This window comes from Sebastes fasciatus, chromosome 5, assembly GCF_043250625.1.
Source record: "Sebastes fasciatus isolate fSebFas1 chromosome 5, fSebFas1.pri, whole genome shotgun sequence".
NCBI lineage: Eukaryota > Metazoa > Chordata > Actinopteri > Perciformes > Sebastidae > Sebastes > Sebastes fasciatus.
The window spans coordinates 36,617,589-36,635,635 of NC_133799.1; the positions used below are offsets into that span (position 1 = coordinate 36,617,589).

The following is an 18,047-nucleotide window of genomic DNA, read 5'->3' on the forward strand; positions in this document are numbered from 1 at the left end:
GAGATCATGTGACCTGACAACACCACCATAATTATCAGATTAAAAAGACCATCTATGGTGCAAATTCACACATTCACCATTAACTGTCTTACAATAGCAACGTCATGACTTAATGAAACTGCATTGTGAATTACATTTCGAGGGAAACAGTTTGATGCAGATGTAATGATAGTCTGTGAAGGTCAACGTAGGGAGGAAGTCGGGGTATTGGATGGGTCAAACAAACACATAACTTCCACTCAGGAGGCCGCTGTTCGTGTCCCGTGTGAAACTAAAAGTCAACGTTCACTTATTTTAATTTACGTCCGTAGCTTAACGTTACAAACGTAGTCAATTTACAACGTTAACTATGTGTTTAAGGTAGGGATGCTAATTTTGAAAAGTTTCTTCACCGATAACCAACCCTCGTTAACCGCTAATTAACCATTAACTGACAAGATTTGTGCCTCGCATGCAGCGGTGCTCCAGCTGCAGTGTATGAGCACAACAGACAACTGAGTCCCCAGTTCACCCGTACAGGAGCATTAGCTTAGCAGCCACGATGCTGCGTGTAGTGTCACAGACATGCAGCCACTTTCCCAGTAAAAGTCTCCACCACACATTTAGTTTAGTTTAGCAGGTTGTCAGCTGTGTGTCTGCCCGGCGTAACGATACTTTGTCTGCCCAGCATAACTTTAGCGAGTGTCTGACAAACAGTGTGTGTATTTGTGCTACGTTAGCAGCTCTAGCATTGCCAGAGTGCTCGCCGCCGACAGACCGTGTGTGTGTGTTGGTGGTGAGTGTGAGGTTGTTGGTGGTGTTCTAGCTGTGAACGTAGGTGTAACAGTGTGCGTACAGTTTATTTGTCGGTGAATAAATGCTACGAAACTACAACTCCTCCGCTCACTAACGGTTAAACAGTTAATTATTAACATCCCTAGTTTAAAGCTGTTTAAAACGGCGTAATTTGGGAGAGAATACGTTTCCCTCAAAATGTAATTGAGAATGCAGTTTAGTTGTATGGGAACGTCATTTTGTCGGAGACAGGGTAGCTTTATACATGTCAACTTGGTACACAATGTAATGTTTGTGTAACTGCATGCAGCTCTCTCGTGCATGCAGTTGGCTTTACCAGCTAACAGTAAGTGCACATTTATTATTCCCTTGAGCAGATATTAATGTTTAAATGGGGGTACACTGTCTTAATGGCACAATGGGTGGATTTTCCTAAAAAACAATGTATAATCCATCTCAATCGTCACTTATACTAGAAGGGTGTAGCGGTGTCAGTAGACTCTGCCCCTCGGCCTGGATTTTCTCTTTTCTTTTTATTTTGCCATGTTTGGGATGTTTCTGGGTGTTTCTCTGAGTTGGAAGCTCAGGAAGATCCGCTAAATTCTCCTGTCTGGACACAAATACAATGCCCATTAGTAAGACTGAAGATGGCTAAACTAGCTGACTGGTGTCGTTGAGCTGGAGAGGAGGACCAACTCTGAACAGACAAATCCTGCTCTTTCTGCCTTTAAGTTCCTTATGGTTGGTCTCTTTTAGTTATGAATGGTGAAAAAATCTATACCAATACCTACTTTTTTATTTTGAGATGGGGGAGGGTGTTGCAGTTTTTTTTTCTAAGTCAAAAAAAATATTAATAATGTTAGGGAGGGTCTCGCTAATTCAAAAAGTGAAACATAAGGTTTACTCTCCCTCCCTAATGCAGAAATGTTTAGTTTGAAGTAGTGTAACATATTCCTCTGATGATGTATAAAGATGGAGTAACATATAATGACTGAAGTTGTAATGTTACTTTTCCACAGGCATTTTCCGACCAAAATAGAGTTAAGTTATTGCGTCACTGAGCAGTCTTTCCATTCGGACAGTTATTGAACATTTCACGTACTCCAAACAGAACAGACCAGAACATGTAATAAATAGTGAAGGCAGCAAACAATACAGTTTGTTTCTGTGTAGATCGTTGGGTAGAAGTTACAAGATGTTTTCCTTCCACAAGGCACATACCAAAAACATTTGCACCCATTGTTCTTAAAGGCTATCAGCCAAATGGTATGTTAATTTACCTGCCCACTACCCCTGCTGTTGAATTTTGCATTTGCCTGTATGAATCGACCTGATATAAAATGCCTAAATGTAAGCAAATAACACAAAGAAATAAAGTGATAGTCAATTATATAGCTTTTTGTCATTATCCCTATAATTGTTTCCACTTTTGTTTACTGCACTTCTTTTAAATGATAAAGGCTAAAGGATTCACAAATGCTCACCTTTCCTCTGGCTGTTCTAGGAGGTCTCACTCTAAAAGCAGCCAGATGCATCAATTACCACTGTCTGATGAATGTAAGCTGCTGTGTTAATGGGCCCACAGCAGCTCTGACTCAGATACAAGGGTGTAAGTGTTTCTATGCCTGCCAAACTCTGCTGATCATTAGCGCATTTTGCAATAAAGCAGGCCACTGCAACTCTGCCAGCCCATAATTCTTCCTAATGCCACCTTGCCATCAGTGCCCTGTGAGGTGGGTTGTAGAAACACCAGATTTCCTCCTATATTTGCCCCAATGAGGGGGTAAGAAGTTAAGAAGTGAGATTGTATTATTGCATATAACAGCTATATCAAAACACACACACATTGATTGTAATAACTTCCTGTATTTCTGTCCTTGTAAAGACACACAACACTACATGATCCAGACATGCTGCTCTGGAGAACTTCACCAGGTGAAACTAAATATTGTGACTCTCCTGTAGTGTCTCACCACAAACACACCCAATGACCCGGAACAAGCTGAATTTTCTCATTATACTACAGTATGGGTTCATTGTAGGGATGTCACGTGAACACTTTGATGCCAAAATTCTGAAAGTGTGACGGTACTTGTTTTTTTACAGTACTATAGGTACCTTACGTACTGTCAGCGCTCAAGACTAACTAAAACTAAATTTCCCTGATAATGCTACGCCTCGGGATTCCCCAGTCAGAGCTGGTTAATGTGGCCTGGTAAAGGGAAGTTTGGGGTCCACTGCTGGAGCTGTTGCCCCCGCGACCCAACCCCGGATAAGCAGTTGAAGATGAGAGAATGCTACATTGTGAACAACAAATCTGTGTTGAAATCAGCCGGAGAGCAAGTTAACATTAGTTAACACAGTCCTGCTTGGCTAAATAACGAAGCTAAGAGCTCACATACAGAGGTTGCATTGAGTTCCATTAGTGGTTCTCAAACTATGGTACTCGTACCACTGGTGGTACGCGTGCTCTCTCTAGTGGTACGCGGAGGAATCTCTGACTATCGATTCCTCTTATTGATGCTTTCCCACAGTTATGCTGCACAATGACGCATACGCACGCTGTATCATGTTTCAGTTTCTTTTGGACCGGAGCCACGGTGAAAAGAAAAAAAAAACGCTCAACAGCGTGGCGCTACTAAACCTGAGGGGGTGCACCCTATTTTTCCCTGATAAAGCGACACTGTGAACAACAAATATATGTTTAAATCAACAGGAGGAGAGTGAGTTACGTTAGCTGTTAGCAGCCGGTGGGCAGCACAGTCCTGACTGGATAAATACCGGAGATACGAACGTTAACGGAGGGGCCATTGAGTTATTGTTATGAGGCGTTTAAAGTCGGCTCAGGAAAAATGACTATTGGGTGAAGGTAAATTACAACGTTATCATGATGTGTTCAAATGTAATCTCGTAAAATGTAGTTTTTGGCGAGAAACTTGAATAAATCCAGTTGTTTGAAGGAGATGTTTTCACAACAGTATAAAATGGATATTACAGAGGGAATTAGTACCTGTTTAACTTCCTAACACTAGCTCGAAGCAGCTTGCCAAGATATGTTTTGTTTTAATGCAAACAACCACTATAGGTGACTATAACAAAGTACAGTACAGTACTGTGTACAGTAGGCTATTTGGAGTGATTTTCAGTAGAATAAATGCTGAAAAATAAGTGCGCAGTATGTTTTCTATAAATTAATGTAGAGTCTGTAGTCTGAGAAAAACCCATTTCGGCCTCTTGTACCTGCGACCTAGTTCTTTGGGTCATGACCCAGCCCTCATGAGCATATTTGAGAGTAGGAACGAAGACTGACCGGTAGATCGAGAGCTTTGCCTTCCGGCTCAGCTCTCTTTTCATCACATTGGTGCGGTAAAGCGAATGCAATACCGCCCCCCCGCTGCTCTGATTCTACGGCCAATCTCACGTTCCATAGTCCCCTCACTCGTGAACAAGACCCTGAGGTACTTGATCTCCTTCACTTGGGGTAAGGACTCATTCCCTACCCCGGAGTAGGCAATCCATTGTTTTACTGCTGAGAACCATGGCCTCATATTTAGAGGTACTGATACTTTGACCAGTGGCCTTAAAATACATATATATAGTATTTTCAAAACACCCATTTAAATGAATTGGAAAACTTAATTAATATGGTAAACAATTCAGACCCTGGTCAAGATGATCAGCAGCGGTCTCACAGTAGTGATAGGCTAGTTTTGGTGTTTTTACGAATTAAGACCACATTTTCCCTAAATCCTTTTGATCTGTCTCCTACCTCTACCCCACATCTCCAACGTGATCTCCCCATCTGCCTTTGACTGTAAACCATCGGCCACATGTTTTAGCTCTGCCTGCTTTGGACTAACAGCACCCATTTGTGTTTGCTCTGTAAAGCAATTTAGCAGTCTTCCCTTCAAATCTGCCTTGATGGTTTGACACCAGCAAAAGCTGGTCATTTTCTGGTTAACCATTCCGTAAAGGTTTGAGTTGTAGCTTGACACGTTAGTTCAGTAAACATGACAAAGTTGGCTCACTGTGGCTAACAGATGGCAGATTTAGCAGAGCAACCTGGGCCCTATTACTGGGGCTGCAGCGCTATGACCAGCTCAAGCAGCGCTCCGACAGTTTGGTATTTTCCTGACCCTGAAATTCTCTTTGGCTGTCTTTGTGGTATTTTAGTGCCGAACAGAGTGCACAGGTGGGAAGAGAGGCGCAAACAGGAGGGAGGTAAGGTTCACTCAAGTGCAAAGAGAGTTGTTGGTGTTTTGGTTGAAAATATATGTTAGACGTTGTGCTAAGACGATCCTGTCTCCCACAAAATGACATACCCATACAACTAAACTGCATTACATGCTGTAGGAGACAGCGCTGGCTGAGAATAGAAGTTCGTCTGGCCCCCTTTACACCTGGCATTAAAAGTGTTCTTGGTGATTGGATTGCAATCAGACAGTGCTTGAGCACATGAAAGTACAGGTGTAAATGCACCTAAAACACATTGAGCACGGATTGTGATCTGATCGGCCGAACCACCTCCGGAGGTGGCCAGGGATGTATTGTGACCACATTGAACACAAGTGTAAATGAAATTGCCCTTTCAATCCACATTAAACAAGTATACGTGGGCGTAAATAAGGCTGTACCGAGTACCACTTTTGGGCTCCGGAGCTTCGGTAGTAAACAACGGTGAACATTCAAAGCTTCGGCCGGGTGTGCAGCACGTTCCCAGCGCTCCTTTGGTCACTGTACCACCCTGACCAGGGAGGAGATCACCGCCGCTGCTAAGCTCAGTGTCTCCTCTCCTCGTCCGTGTGTGCGAGTGTAGTCATTCCTCAGAGTCACATTTGCGGGCCCTCTCCCCCTAAACGGGGACGTTTTGAGGCCGATGTGTCCACGCATCACACAGCGCCCAGCTGCAGGCCAGTGCTTCATGCAGACTTCCTCTCAGCCCTTTCAGACAGAGCGATTGGAGCTCAATCGGATCCCAATGTGGACACATATTAATGCCAGGTGTAAATGTAATCAGGTTAAATCATATCTAGATACAATCTGGACAACTGGTGTACAAGGGGTCTCAGTTGTAAATACAACATTCACTGGTGTCCACCTGCTCCTGTGAAAAAATATCTGTCTCTTTAGCTGCTAAGTGCTCCTCTATGTTCAGCAGCTAGTCTCTAAGCTGCTGTTTGGTGTTGGACAGGTGGTGTATGGTGGATTTATCACAGCTTGTTTGCTGAAAACAGCTGTCAAAAGGGGCTTGAATGCTAATGCTAATGACTAAACCATGACATAAATTTGCAGTCCATAAAACAATAACAAAAGAAACAATGAAACAGCCAAAAAGCTCTTAGAGCTGCAGTGTTGGGTGATTATTCCATACGAGTCTTCTCACATTACACATGTGCTCAATAATTTAAAGAAAATGTTTAAAAATAGCAATTAATACAGCTTTAAAGGGCGGGTCCATCTACATTCTTTTCTGGGGTTTTACTGTGTTCTACAAGGTAAAATTACTGTTTTTTATTAATGGAGTTTGGTGGCTTTAAAGAGAGCGATATAACGGCTTCAGTTCCCTGTCAGAAAGGACTGTCTGATGGTGAGGTAATAATAATAATAATAATAATAATAATAATAATAATAATAATAATAATAATAATAATAATAATAATAATATTCAACTCATATAGCGCTTTTCAGGAACTCAAGGTAAAGGAACTCGTAAGGTAAAGTGTCTGTGGACCGGAGCAGCAGAGAAACGTATTTTAGCCACCTAAAAAAACATATATCAGTTCAAGTGAACGCTATATTTAGAATATTTTCATTGCTTTACCTTGCCTTTCCGACGCAGAACTGAAGCCGTTATATCGCTGTCTTCAAAGTCACCAGACTCCCTTAACAAAAACAGTAATTTTACCTCACAGAACACGGGAGTTGCTGGTCTAGTTTGTTGTGTTATTGTGTGACTTTTGGATCCGAACTAACGTGGCGTCCACACCAGTACATTGCTTAGCTTCCGTGCCAGTCTGCTTCTCCTAACTGGGAGCATGTCGACCACCATCGAAGGTACTGTATGTGATGTTAATACACCGACACTGACACACTGTAAGGTTTTGAGGTGGTGGACCCTTACAACCAGGACGAAAGCCCGAAGGATTGAGGTGTACAGGGAGCAGGCAGTTGGACAACAAAACTGGGTACCATGTGTAGCAGGATTGCGGTGACACTTAATCATGTATTGATATTTAAGTAAATTATACAACATGTAGCACTTTTAGACATACCATTCTACTTGTCCCTTTTATAACCTGTGTGATCCTGTCCAGATAAAAGCTTATCAAGTGAAAGAATCTGAATTCAAATTCCTCCCACATGTAATATTCTTGGCAAATAGATTCTGATTCTGCGAACAATACAGAGAGCTGTTAAATATTGCCTTAGCACATTACAGTGATGTGCCTAAAATAAACACTTGGACAGGGAAGCAAGTCACTGCTGAGCTGAACTCAGTCCAACAAATCATTGTTGTAGCTATGTAATGTTGTCCCAAACACACTCTCCACTTCCATCTCAGCAGAACCTGCTCTCTCAACACGAGGCACACTTTGTTATCTATATTCTCCTACAAAATGGAAGAATGTAATGAGAAACAGACAAAGCTGCCATTATAGAAATGACAGGGTAAAAAGCATATTGTTTTCCTCCATGTAAGGTATGGCCATGCTGGGAGATACAGATAACACAAAGAGGATATCTAAAAAAACAAAAAAGAACTAAAACAGGCCTCTGGAGATGTGCTCATGACTTCTATTATGCAATTTCACTGAATTCAAAAAAATAATCTCCAATTACAAAATCTTTTCACACTTACTTTAATATAGTGATATACTAAAATCATTTTGTTGTGATAAATGAATTGGTATCTATGAAACAAAAGTATTACCGATATCCTAGGCAAGTCTCACAACATATAAAGCTTGTTTCACAGCTGGTCCCTCAATACTGGACCAAAAAAAACAAAAAACAAAAAAAGAAACACCAAAGTTACCCTTTAAGATGATGATTTGAATCTGCAAGCCTCCGTCACTTACTCATTTCTTTATTTCAAATATATAGCAATCACCGATGGGGAGATGTAGATAAGCCACCAGTTAGGGGATTTCCCAGAGTTTGAGACATCTCCAGTTATAAACTGTAAAGCTGCCACTCAACATAAGCAATATATACATCTATATTTATATATATTAGCATTCATATCACCATTCATTGTATGTATTGTTTTTGTTTTTATCCAATAAAAACATTTAAACATTTTCAAATTATATTTTTTGGTCATATATTTTGGAAATCTATCAATTTAATTATTCTCCAATCAAATATATGAGTATTATCTGTATAAAATACTTACGATCTATACTGTCTATATAGTATAGCTAGACCCAAAAAAAAGTTACAAAGTTACGCTAAATTTTGGTGAGGAAAAACTGTCATGGCCATTTTCAAAGGGATCCCTTGACCTCTGACCTCAAGATATGTGAATGAAAATGGGTTCTATGGGTACCCACTACACACTGACAGCTGCTGTTGCCTGTTGGGCTGCAGTTTGCCATGTTATGATTTGAGCATATTGTTTTATGCTAAATGCAATACCTGTGAGGGTTTCTGGACAATATCTCTCATTGTTTTGTGTTGTTAATTGATCTTCAATAATAAATATATACATACATTTACATAAAACAATCATATTTGTCCACTCCCATGTTGATACGAGCATTACAAACTTGACAAATCTCCCTTTAAGGTCCATTTTGAACAGATAAAAAAATGGTTTACAATCAAGAATATGAGAAATAAAAAAAGAAAAGAAAACCAATAACAACAAATTAATATCACCATTTGCGTGCTTCACATTCCCCTTTCCTCATTTCTGTACCTGGCAAGAAATATGTAGTGAATCACCCCACACATTGATCTGCATATAGCCTACTGTTGGTGCCAACTTTCAAATGACAACTTCCTCTGAAGTTATAACCCATGTAAAGGCATAATTCATGTAAAGGCATAATTCATGTAAAGGCATGTGGAATGTAGACTAAAGCAAATGGACATTTTTACAAATGTTCTCCATTATTATGTCTATGCATGCCATATAGATAGGCTATCTAAATTATATATTTTTGGCATATCTGTTATAAAACAATGAAGTTGTTCAAACCTTTCAAGTCAAGTCAGTTGAACTGAAATAGCCCAAATATATAACCAATCACACATTCACCTCTCTGAGGATCATGTTGTATTGAGGTTGATGCGCTTCACGAACTTTGAGACTGAACTCAAGTCAGCGCATTAACAGTTATTAACATTAACATGACCAGTCTTACCTTTGCGGAGCGTGCTCGCCCTCCCGATCATGGACGTGCGTGTAAAGAGCTCTCAGCTGTAATAATGTAATAATAATAATAATCCACACACACTGCCGGGAGAGAACAGTCTGCGGAGCTCTGCGCTGCTTCCTCGGTTAGATCCTGTGGCATTGTGGCGCAGTCCTGGTTCCGCTGCTCCTCCTGGCTGGAGACATGACAGGCACACAGTGACACACACCACTGACCCAACGAGCGCACCGCACAGAGCGCACCGCACCGCGCAGCGCACGATCCTGCGGGACTCAGCTCACTGCTGGCTGTCAGCGGAGCTGCCTACCGTGCCGTACCGTGCAGTGCCGTGCCGCGCAGTGCGTCCTGCTGCAGGACAGGTGTGTGCTGACTGAAGCTTCACGTCCAGATGTGTGTGTGTGTGTGTGTGTGTGGTGTCATATTGCCTCCTCCATCACACCATCTCTTACTGTGGCATTCAGATCAGCTCACCATCGGCTCCATATTCTCTCACAAGTTCACTATATGACCCAGTCCACAGTGGACCTGTGATGACAGAGACAGTGAAGTTATTAGCCACTCCCATGACTTTTAGACATCAGCATGATGATGAGCAGTGTATCCGTGAGGCATTAGGAGCATTCTCTCTCGAGGCTATTTCTAGTGCAGCTTTTATTTCCCAGTTTCTAGAGAAAGCCCAGTACAACCAGCACTCTGAACTTTTATGCTGATGCAGTAGCAACTACTTCATTTGAATCTCAAATTAGAATCTAATCTACTTTAATACCAAAACCAACTGGTCTACTAAAAATAATGTTCCCATACAACTAAACTGCATTGTGAATTAAGGTGGGGAACAAGGGAAATGTATTTTGGCGAGGATTACGGATGTTTTTGACGTATCACAAATACGTTTGTAATGATAGTCTGCGGAACTCCGCGTAGGTCGGAGGTCAGGGTGGTGGATGGGTCAAACAAACATCAAACAAACCCATGAGACCGGTGTCCTGTGTGAAACTAAAACTCAACGTTAATTTTTTTTAATCATGATATTCTTTTCACTAAACCTAAGATTTGTTTTGTTTCAATTTACAACTTTAACCACGTTTTAAAAACTGTGACCGTAATCCGGGAGAAAATAAGTTTCCCTCGAAATGTAATTGAGAATGCAGTTCAGTTGTACGGAAACGTAAATTTGTTGGAGGGTTGAAACCAATTCACATGCAGTAACCGGGGGAGCTGTCTTCTAAAGAGAAACGACAGAAACAAAGCCCTCTACTGGCCGTAGGAATTATGACTCTTGTCCATCAGAAACAAGGGAGGAAGCCAGGTTATGTAATTATAGCTGGACAAAATGTAGGTATTTGTAGCGGGAGACTGCTGGTCGCTGTCCGTTTCAGTTCACGTTGGTTTCCATCATGCCCTAATCTTAACCATGTGGTTATCATTGTAACCACGACAACGAAGGTCTCATTTGGTAGAACCATTTTGAGATATCTTGTTAAAAAATGTGTTGTGGACATCGACTGTATATAAGAAGTGGACGTAAAATACTTTTTCCCATAGACTTACATTGGGAAGAGACGTCTGTTACTCAGCGGATAATTTTTTTTGAGGTGAATCAACTTCCCAGTACGAACACTCTAATAGTCGTTATTTAAAAAAATTAAGTTTTTAAAGTTGTAAAACGCACTAATAGCTGAATCCAGTTATTTCCTTTCCTCCGTTCATGTGAGTGAGACCCAGACCGAGGCTGGAGCGGAAGCCATGACGACGGCGTGACGTTGGGACCCCGTGACCGAGTCATGTGACCGAGGGGATGCTACTGCGCATGTCCCAGTTGCCCAAGATCCACCAAGATACAGGTACTTTTCCAGACGGAAGTCGAGCCATTTAGGCTTCATGCGCTAATGAGCAAATCTCAAAGGAATGACCGGGGCCCCGCCTCCAACGCTGTATCCAGTTCTCTCTATACATCCATGGTCTAAATGGGACCGCTGGACTAGACTTCTATACAATCAGACTTCTTTTTGCAACCAGAGGAGTCGCCCCCTGCTGGACAGAAAGAATTCAAGTTTAAGGCACTTCCGTATTGGCTTCACTTTTCAGGAGCGGAGGTTGCCCACTGGCTGTGGGCTACTTAACTCAACCTGTTTGAGCCATCTCTAGTTCTCAGTTGAATTATGTTAGGCCAAAATAACTTCCCAGTTTGCACTGCAGTTTTCAGATGCCTTCTATACAGGAAATTAGCAGCAGAAAAATCACTCTGAAGGTATTTAAGGTATTCAATTTGTGCAAATAATTCGCCCATCAATTAAAAAATTAGAACCCATCTATCTCTATGAGCATATCATATACATCATACACATCAACACAGGATTACTACTTACCTCTACTTATTTATTCAGTTTCATTATTTGTGTACTGTATGTGTCTATCATCTATCTAAATTAAGATTTATTTTGCAGCCAAATGTTAAAATATACCAATATTTCTCAGATATATATATGCAGTATATACATGCATGGCATTTGCGTGTTCATGATTATTTCCTCACCTGTAGTTACGTATTCATGCATGGGAGCATGCATGTACTGTATACTATATGTGCATTGTATACTAATGTTTGTATAGTCATCACAGATAAGTGTAAATGTACACAGGAATGCATTCGTACATGGAAACATGTACACATCAATGTATTTTGTCTTTGCTGCACATACCTTTTCCTTTTTTTTTCTTGGTTAATCTGCAAATAAAATACTTTTTTCAAATTGTTTTATAAAATGCCACCTTGTGGGGATACTATCTGAACGTCTGAAGTCAATGTTCTTTTGAATGATAAACTATCTCGGACACAGCAAACTGTTTGCCAAGAGAGCACAGGAAAAGAGCGTACAGGTTTCAGGAACACATTTCCAAGCACTGGTGTGCAACCCTCAATCCTGTGTGACTTATCTAGATTGGCTGGGACTCAAGTAAAACTCCACTCCAGCCTTTTAAACCCCTCTGCTGATTGTGGCTCTGCAGTCAGGAACACCCCCCCACCCCTCCTCCCTCTGCTCCACACAGCATCTCCAGCAGCCCCCAAGCCAAAAACACGAGATTAAAACCCTCTGAAGGCCGCAGCTCCTTCTATGGGCAGCGACGGCTGGTTGATCGCTGCTGGAGCCTGAACCCGCCACCCTTCGCCAACCAGGGTCTCCTCTTAGCTTGAAAGGCTGTCTAATGGGTGCGGGTGAGGGGATAGTGGCGGAGGCCTGGCAGGGTCAGCGGGGCAGGAGACAGCAGCTCAGATGGTCACTCAGGAGTGACCTGGAACGCACCGCTCCGAGCACACATTTATTCATGACTAACCCGCTCGGTGAAGTGCGTCTGCTCCACAGGAAGGACCACCTGTCACTGCTGAGGAAGTCAGAGATACTTGTAAAAACTTGTGAACAAAGGAGAAAAAAATTACCCAAAACATACCGGAGACCTCTTAACTTTTGAACTTCCGCCATGGAGGAATTACCTTCACATCCCATCCAGAGCAACAGGGTCACCTCCATCCTCTGTGTCTGGTTAGAAGTTATCTTCTCTCCACTCCTCCATCTCTGTTCATTCAAATTCATCTCAAATTAATTCATTTTTTATTCAAGCACGTCACTTTTACACAATCTTTTTATATTTATAATGTTGGCCATGCAGAAGAGGACATGAAGAGACTGAAGCCTTAAAGGGACTATTTGTAACTTTCAGAATTGCTTGTTAACAGTGACACCTGTGGCCGTTAAGTCAACGAAATTCATCGCAGGCTCGCGCTTGCTCGCTCTACATAGACATGAACGAGCATCGCTCAAAACAGTGAGGCGACACACGTCAGCTAAAAGCACAATATCACTCTATATTTCAGCTGATTGGCAGTAATGTTAGCTGACCAAACGAAGGTCTCTCCATGAATCAATGCTGATCCTAGTGTTGGCTTTTCCTGCTTCAGCCCCGCTGCTTCAGCCTCCGGGGCTTTTTTTTCACAAATGTGAATGACAAGTGTGTGTGTCTCATTTGCGGTGTGAGCGTCGGTAGAAGATGTAACGCCAAAGTCCACGGCAACTTTTCACGGGACTTTCCAGCTGGTAGCAGTCTACGAACAGAGAAGGTAAAGGAGCTGGAAACAAGGCTTAAAAGACGACCGTCTCTGTTTACCAAACTGACGAAGAAGGCCAACGCAGCAACAGAGGCTTTGTTTAAAGTGGCGAACATCCTAACGAAGCACAAAAAGCCCTTCACTGATGGCGGCATTGTAAAAGAGGCGATGGTGGCTGAAACGCTATTCAAGGACCATAAAAGTAAGACAGAAATGATGTCTGCTATCGCCGATGTACAACTTGGTGCTAATACTGTGGCAAGGAGAGTGTCTGCGCTGTCTGCGGATGCTGTGGAGCAGCTAGAACGGGACATGGACAGGTGCAGATGGTTTTCCAGCGATATGGCCCAGCTGGCTGTATTGTCTTTCACTAACTGTTAAAAAGACTGAATGCATGTAATACATGCATGTGAACTACAGATGATGAAGGGAAGTGATGTGATACAGTGATATGTGGACAGACAGTAAAATAAGTAACAACATTGTTTAGTTTTCTATGACATTAATCGATCTGAATTTAATAGTGTGAGCTTGACACATTGAAAATGTAAAGAAATGCATACATAAAAAAAAAACATGCACATGCTGCTGAATTTAAGATGTCAAAAAATGTGAGTGTTTGGAAATCAACATTTTCTAAATGTTCACACAAAAGAAGCTTATTCAGCTGGTTTGGGTGGAGCTGAGCAATATGAATAAATGTTACTAATAATATAAAATCTGAGGAGCTCTCGGCCGCTTTCATTTTGTCAAAGTAGCTCTCAGAGGAAAAAAGGTTGGAGACCCCTGGTTTAGAATGAGCCCTTCATGTCTACATAGGGAGCGGGTCCTCTTCACGTAGTCCGTCATGTTGCTCCGCCGTGTTTCTACAGTAGCCCAGAACGGACAAACCAAACACTGGCTCTAGAGAGAGACTTTCACGTTTTTACAATACCTGAAGGCCGCCGTAGTTCGACAAGCTGGTGAAACCGTGGTACCGCCAGCCGCCGTCTGACCACCGTTGTTCCCAAAGTAGAGTTATTATGGTAAGGATGGCCTCTGAGCGAGGCCAACGGCGTCACCACGGGCTTGCATTCGGTGGCTCAAGTTACCGCAGTCTTTGCAACCACACCACTAGATGCCACCAAATCCTACAATCCTATTAACTATAAAGTAAACACATCTGCAGTAACCCAACCAACAGTAAACACTCCAAGAAAGTGCATCGGGAGTGTGGTGACGCATAGTAGTTTGAAGCCCAACCATGATGTTTTTCCTAAACCTAAGTGGTTTTGTTCCCTAAGTCCTAAGTGAGTGGTTTTATTGCCTAAATCTGCGTCCGTTAACATAGTTTGTTACATGGCGTACAAATGACACGCAAAAAGCCTAAAATGCATCCTCATTACACGGGGAAAGTCCTTGTAATGTTGTGCTATTTATACACCTTTACATAATGTGGATAGTGTTGGTTTGTTTCTAACCTGTCTGATGGTCTGACTGCTCGTGTTTTTTGACCCGTCTGACTTTGAGGTCACAATTTTTCCAAATCTCGCTGTTAGTTTGGATCTTCTTCACCCTGCTGCTCTGTCAATCAAATCGGTTTAATTTTGCACAAACATCTGAATTTAAGATCAAAATCAGTTTCCTTTGCAGCAGTGAACAGATAGTCAGACTCATCAACGTTACTGTAGATGTCTTGTCTCATATTTCAGTATGAAGCATCAGAGTTCAGCTGGTAAACATGAGTGTGTGTATTCAAGTGGACTCTACATGTAACACAAACTGGCTGCATACATACATAATGCTCTTAAAGACACAAAGGCAATCCTGCGTCAAGGCCAAAGAGTTTTGTGCAAAGACAACATAGCTGAACCGCGGTTAGTCATTTAAAACACATTTTATTATTTTGACAAAATAATAATTTTTCTTGTTTTTTCTGGAGCTTTCAACCAACTCAGCATCTCACCGTCATTTGACGATATGGTGTCACGAAACTTTACAGATGTGTAGTTGAGATCAAAATGAAAGCAGAGTTGGAAGATGAGTGTGGTCCGAGCAAGGGTGCCGGAAGTAGGAGGGTAGGAAGTGGGGTAAGACTACCTTACAGGGATTCTAGGTTTTGAAGTCCTCTGGCATCCATTTGAGGCTAGCAGATTGTCATTTAGGGCTGAAAGTTGCCTAGTTGACCTTTAACTCAGAACAGAATTGAGTGCACTTTACTGAGCAAAGTCAAACAGCATCTGAAGTGCAGTAGCACATCTATCTGAAGACAGTATTTTGTGAGTGTTGGATGTCTGAGCGGGTGGCCGGTGTTTTCTTAGTGGCTGAGCAGGATGGAGTGTGTGTGGGTCGGGCAGGCTGAGAATGAGACTCCCTGCTGGGGGCCGCGGCCTCTGCTGGTGCAGCCCAGACATGGTTTCTTGGAGAGCAGAGGTAGAGTACAGACTCCAGACTCCAGGAAAAAACATCATGGTTGGGCTTAAAATAGCTACATAAACTAATTAAAATATGTATGTAAACACGTAATATAAGTACGGAAAACACGTCACAAATGTCACCAAAAAACAAACACAATACAGTAACTTCAAAAGAACTCAACAACACTTTGGGGCACAAACTCCGGTCTCCTGGTTGAAAGTCCTGTGTTTGTTGGACCCATCCACCTCTCCTCCCGCCCTTAATAAGCAGTCTCTCTCACTTTTTATTCTACGTCACTAGCTCTGAGCGTAGCATATTCATGCTGTTGCGTTTACATCTCAGTCAATACAGACTACATGGCGTACACATGACACGCCAAAAGCAAGAACGCCGTTCTTATTGCACGTTAAATGCCTCGTGAATTATTGTGTAATTCATACAACTTTTCGTGCGACCGGGCTGAGCAACGTCACCTTCTCATACAACTTCAATCAAGTGCTCAGAAAAATGTGAAGTTGAACTTCTATATTTCCCATGATGACTGAGAAATCTCAATCTGCATGAAGATATAGCATGATATGCTTGAAAGCTCTGGAACAAATTAGTAAGTGGACCTTTGACAGTTGAGATTGAGTTGTTTTATCAACTTTCAAGCTCAATCAGAATCATCCTTAGTTTCGATTGATTTTGTTCAAGTGTACATCGATTTGATTCACTGTAGGTGAGGGCTTCCTAACTGTTACCATACTGACAGTAGAATTTAAAGGCAAGGTGGGTGATCTGGAGAAACTAGCAAAAGTACACTATATTTAAAAAAATGTTATTGTGTTTTGTCCACACAGGGAACGTCAGGAGCGTGTGGCGGCTGTCTTGCTTAACGGCTGTGTGATTCACGTGTTGGGTGTTAAGACCAGCTGCGTTTCTGCTGCTGCTGCTGCTGCTGCTGCTGCCAGCCCTTTCTTTCTAATTAGAGTTTGCCTTTCATAATGTCCATTTCATTTCATTATAAATGTAATTTATATTCATTTTAGACAGAGAAAGGTTAAAAACGTAAACGTTAATTTGTAAATAATAGTAATAATCCACCATTAAAACCCAGTACTATATTCATTCATGGAGCCCTGCAAGTCACTGCATGTTCTACAACACTGTCCTGCACATATTTTAGAATAAAAGCCTTGTGTTAACAAATTAAGGAATTCTGTCCCCAGAAAAAATGCTTGAGGGCTTTTATTTTGAAATTAAAGCAGGAAGTGTTGTTTTAAAAATAAATCTTTACTTTTTTATATGGGGGACATATTCTACAGATATAGACATTGAAAGTGTAGTAATGTTGCTGGTATGATGTCAATATAAAGTCAAAAGATCACTTTCACTGGCTGTTGATGCTGTGAACCGCGCAGCTCGTGTTAAAAGTAGGAGAGACCTCGAATTTCTAGAGGAGACGTGAAGTCTCACGCGGGCAGTGTGGCTGCTCGAACCTGTTAAAACGGACGGCGAAATAAAAAACAACAGGTAACGCAGCCGCCACGCGCTGCTCACAGCTCGCAGCCTTGACAGTCCGTCCCTTCAGACCTCCCTCCAAACCCCCACCCCCAAAATTATCATAATGAACATGAACAGCGAACATGGCTATTGTTAGTGCTCACAGCTGTCAAGCTAGCAGCTTGTGGAAGACTCCGGTGACACGCAGACAGGTAGGTAGGTAGCCCGTCCAATCATTGCATTCGGCCCGGGTTTATTCCAGTCTTGCGACAGCCACAGATACCGGATTTATTTTAGTTTTTTTTGTCATTTGATTTTTTTGATTGCTGTCAGGATGTAATGAGAATTTCAACTAATACAACAAAAAATCTTTCTAAAATCTTTACCAACCCTACCTTTACCTGAGCAAACAGCGTCTCAAATGGGGGATAGGCTGCTCTTCATGATTCAAGCTGACATAATGAGCAGATAATTAGGCCTACATTAAAACCTGGCCTCTGGCTCTTTACATTCTTGAGAACACAGTTACTTTCAAGCAACAGATTTTTTCCCCCTAAATCCACTCTTGATGAGTTCTACCTTCCATCTCTGCCGCTTTCATAAGTCGACTCTGCTTCCCTGCCAGGCCTTGCTTCTCATCCTACTATATGAGTCTGACCGGCTGCACCTGATTATTTTCCCATAACTCTCTACCTAACATGGAGCACTAAATCATCAATCCTCTCCTCCACTTCCCAAAGGATATAATTAACCTTTCCTTGCAAGCAGAATGATGGGTTAACCCTTCAGAAAGGAATTGATGGCTGAAATAATTTCTATTTCAATACCCGTTTAGCCCCAGCCAGTATGATGTATTTTCAGGCATATGGGTATCAGCTGCACAAACAGTGTGTTAGTGCAGAATG

The 18,047-nt window shown here is 41.9% G+C and overlaps 1 protein-coding gene across 1 annotated transcript in view; it reads right to left on the reverse strand.

Moving 5' to 3' along the window:
- Positions 1-9,542, reverse strand: part of artn (artemin) — a 57,441-nt gene extending 47,899 nt beyond the window's left edge. Inside the window, exon 1 of the mRNA XM_074636958.1 lies at positions 9,144-9,542. Within this exon, the coding sequence (XP_074493059.1) occupies positions 9,144-9,174 (31 nt within the window). The 5' untranslated portion in view covers positions 9,175-9,542. The remainder of the gene's footprint in view (positions 1-9,143) is intronic.
- Between the last annotated feature and the right edge of the window lie 8,505 nt (positions 9,543-18,047).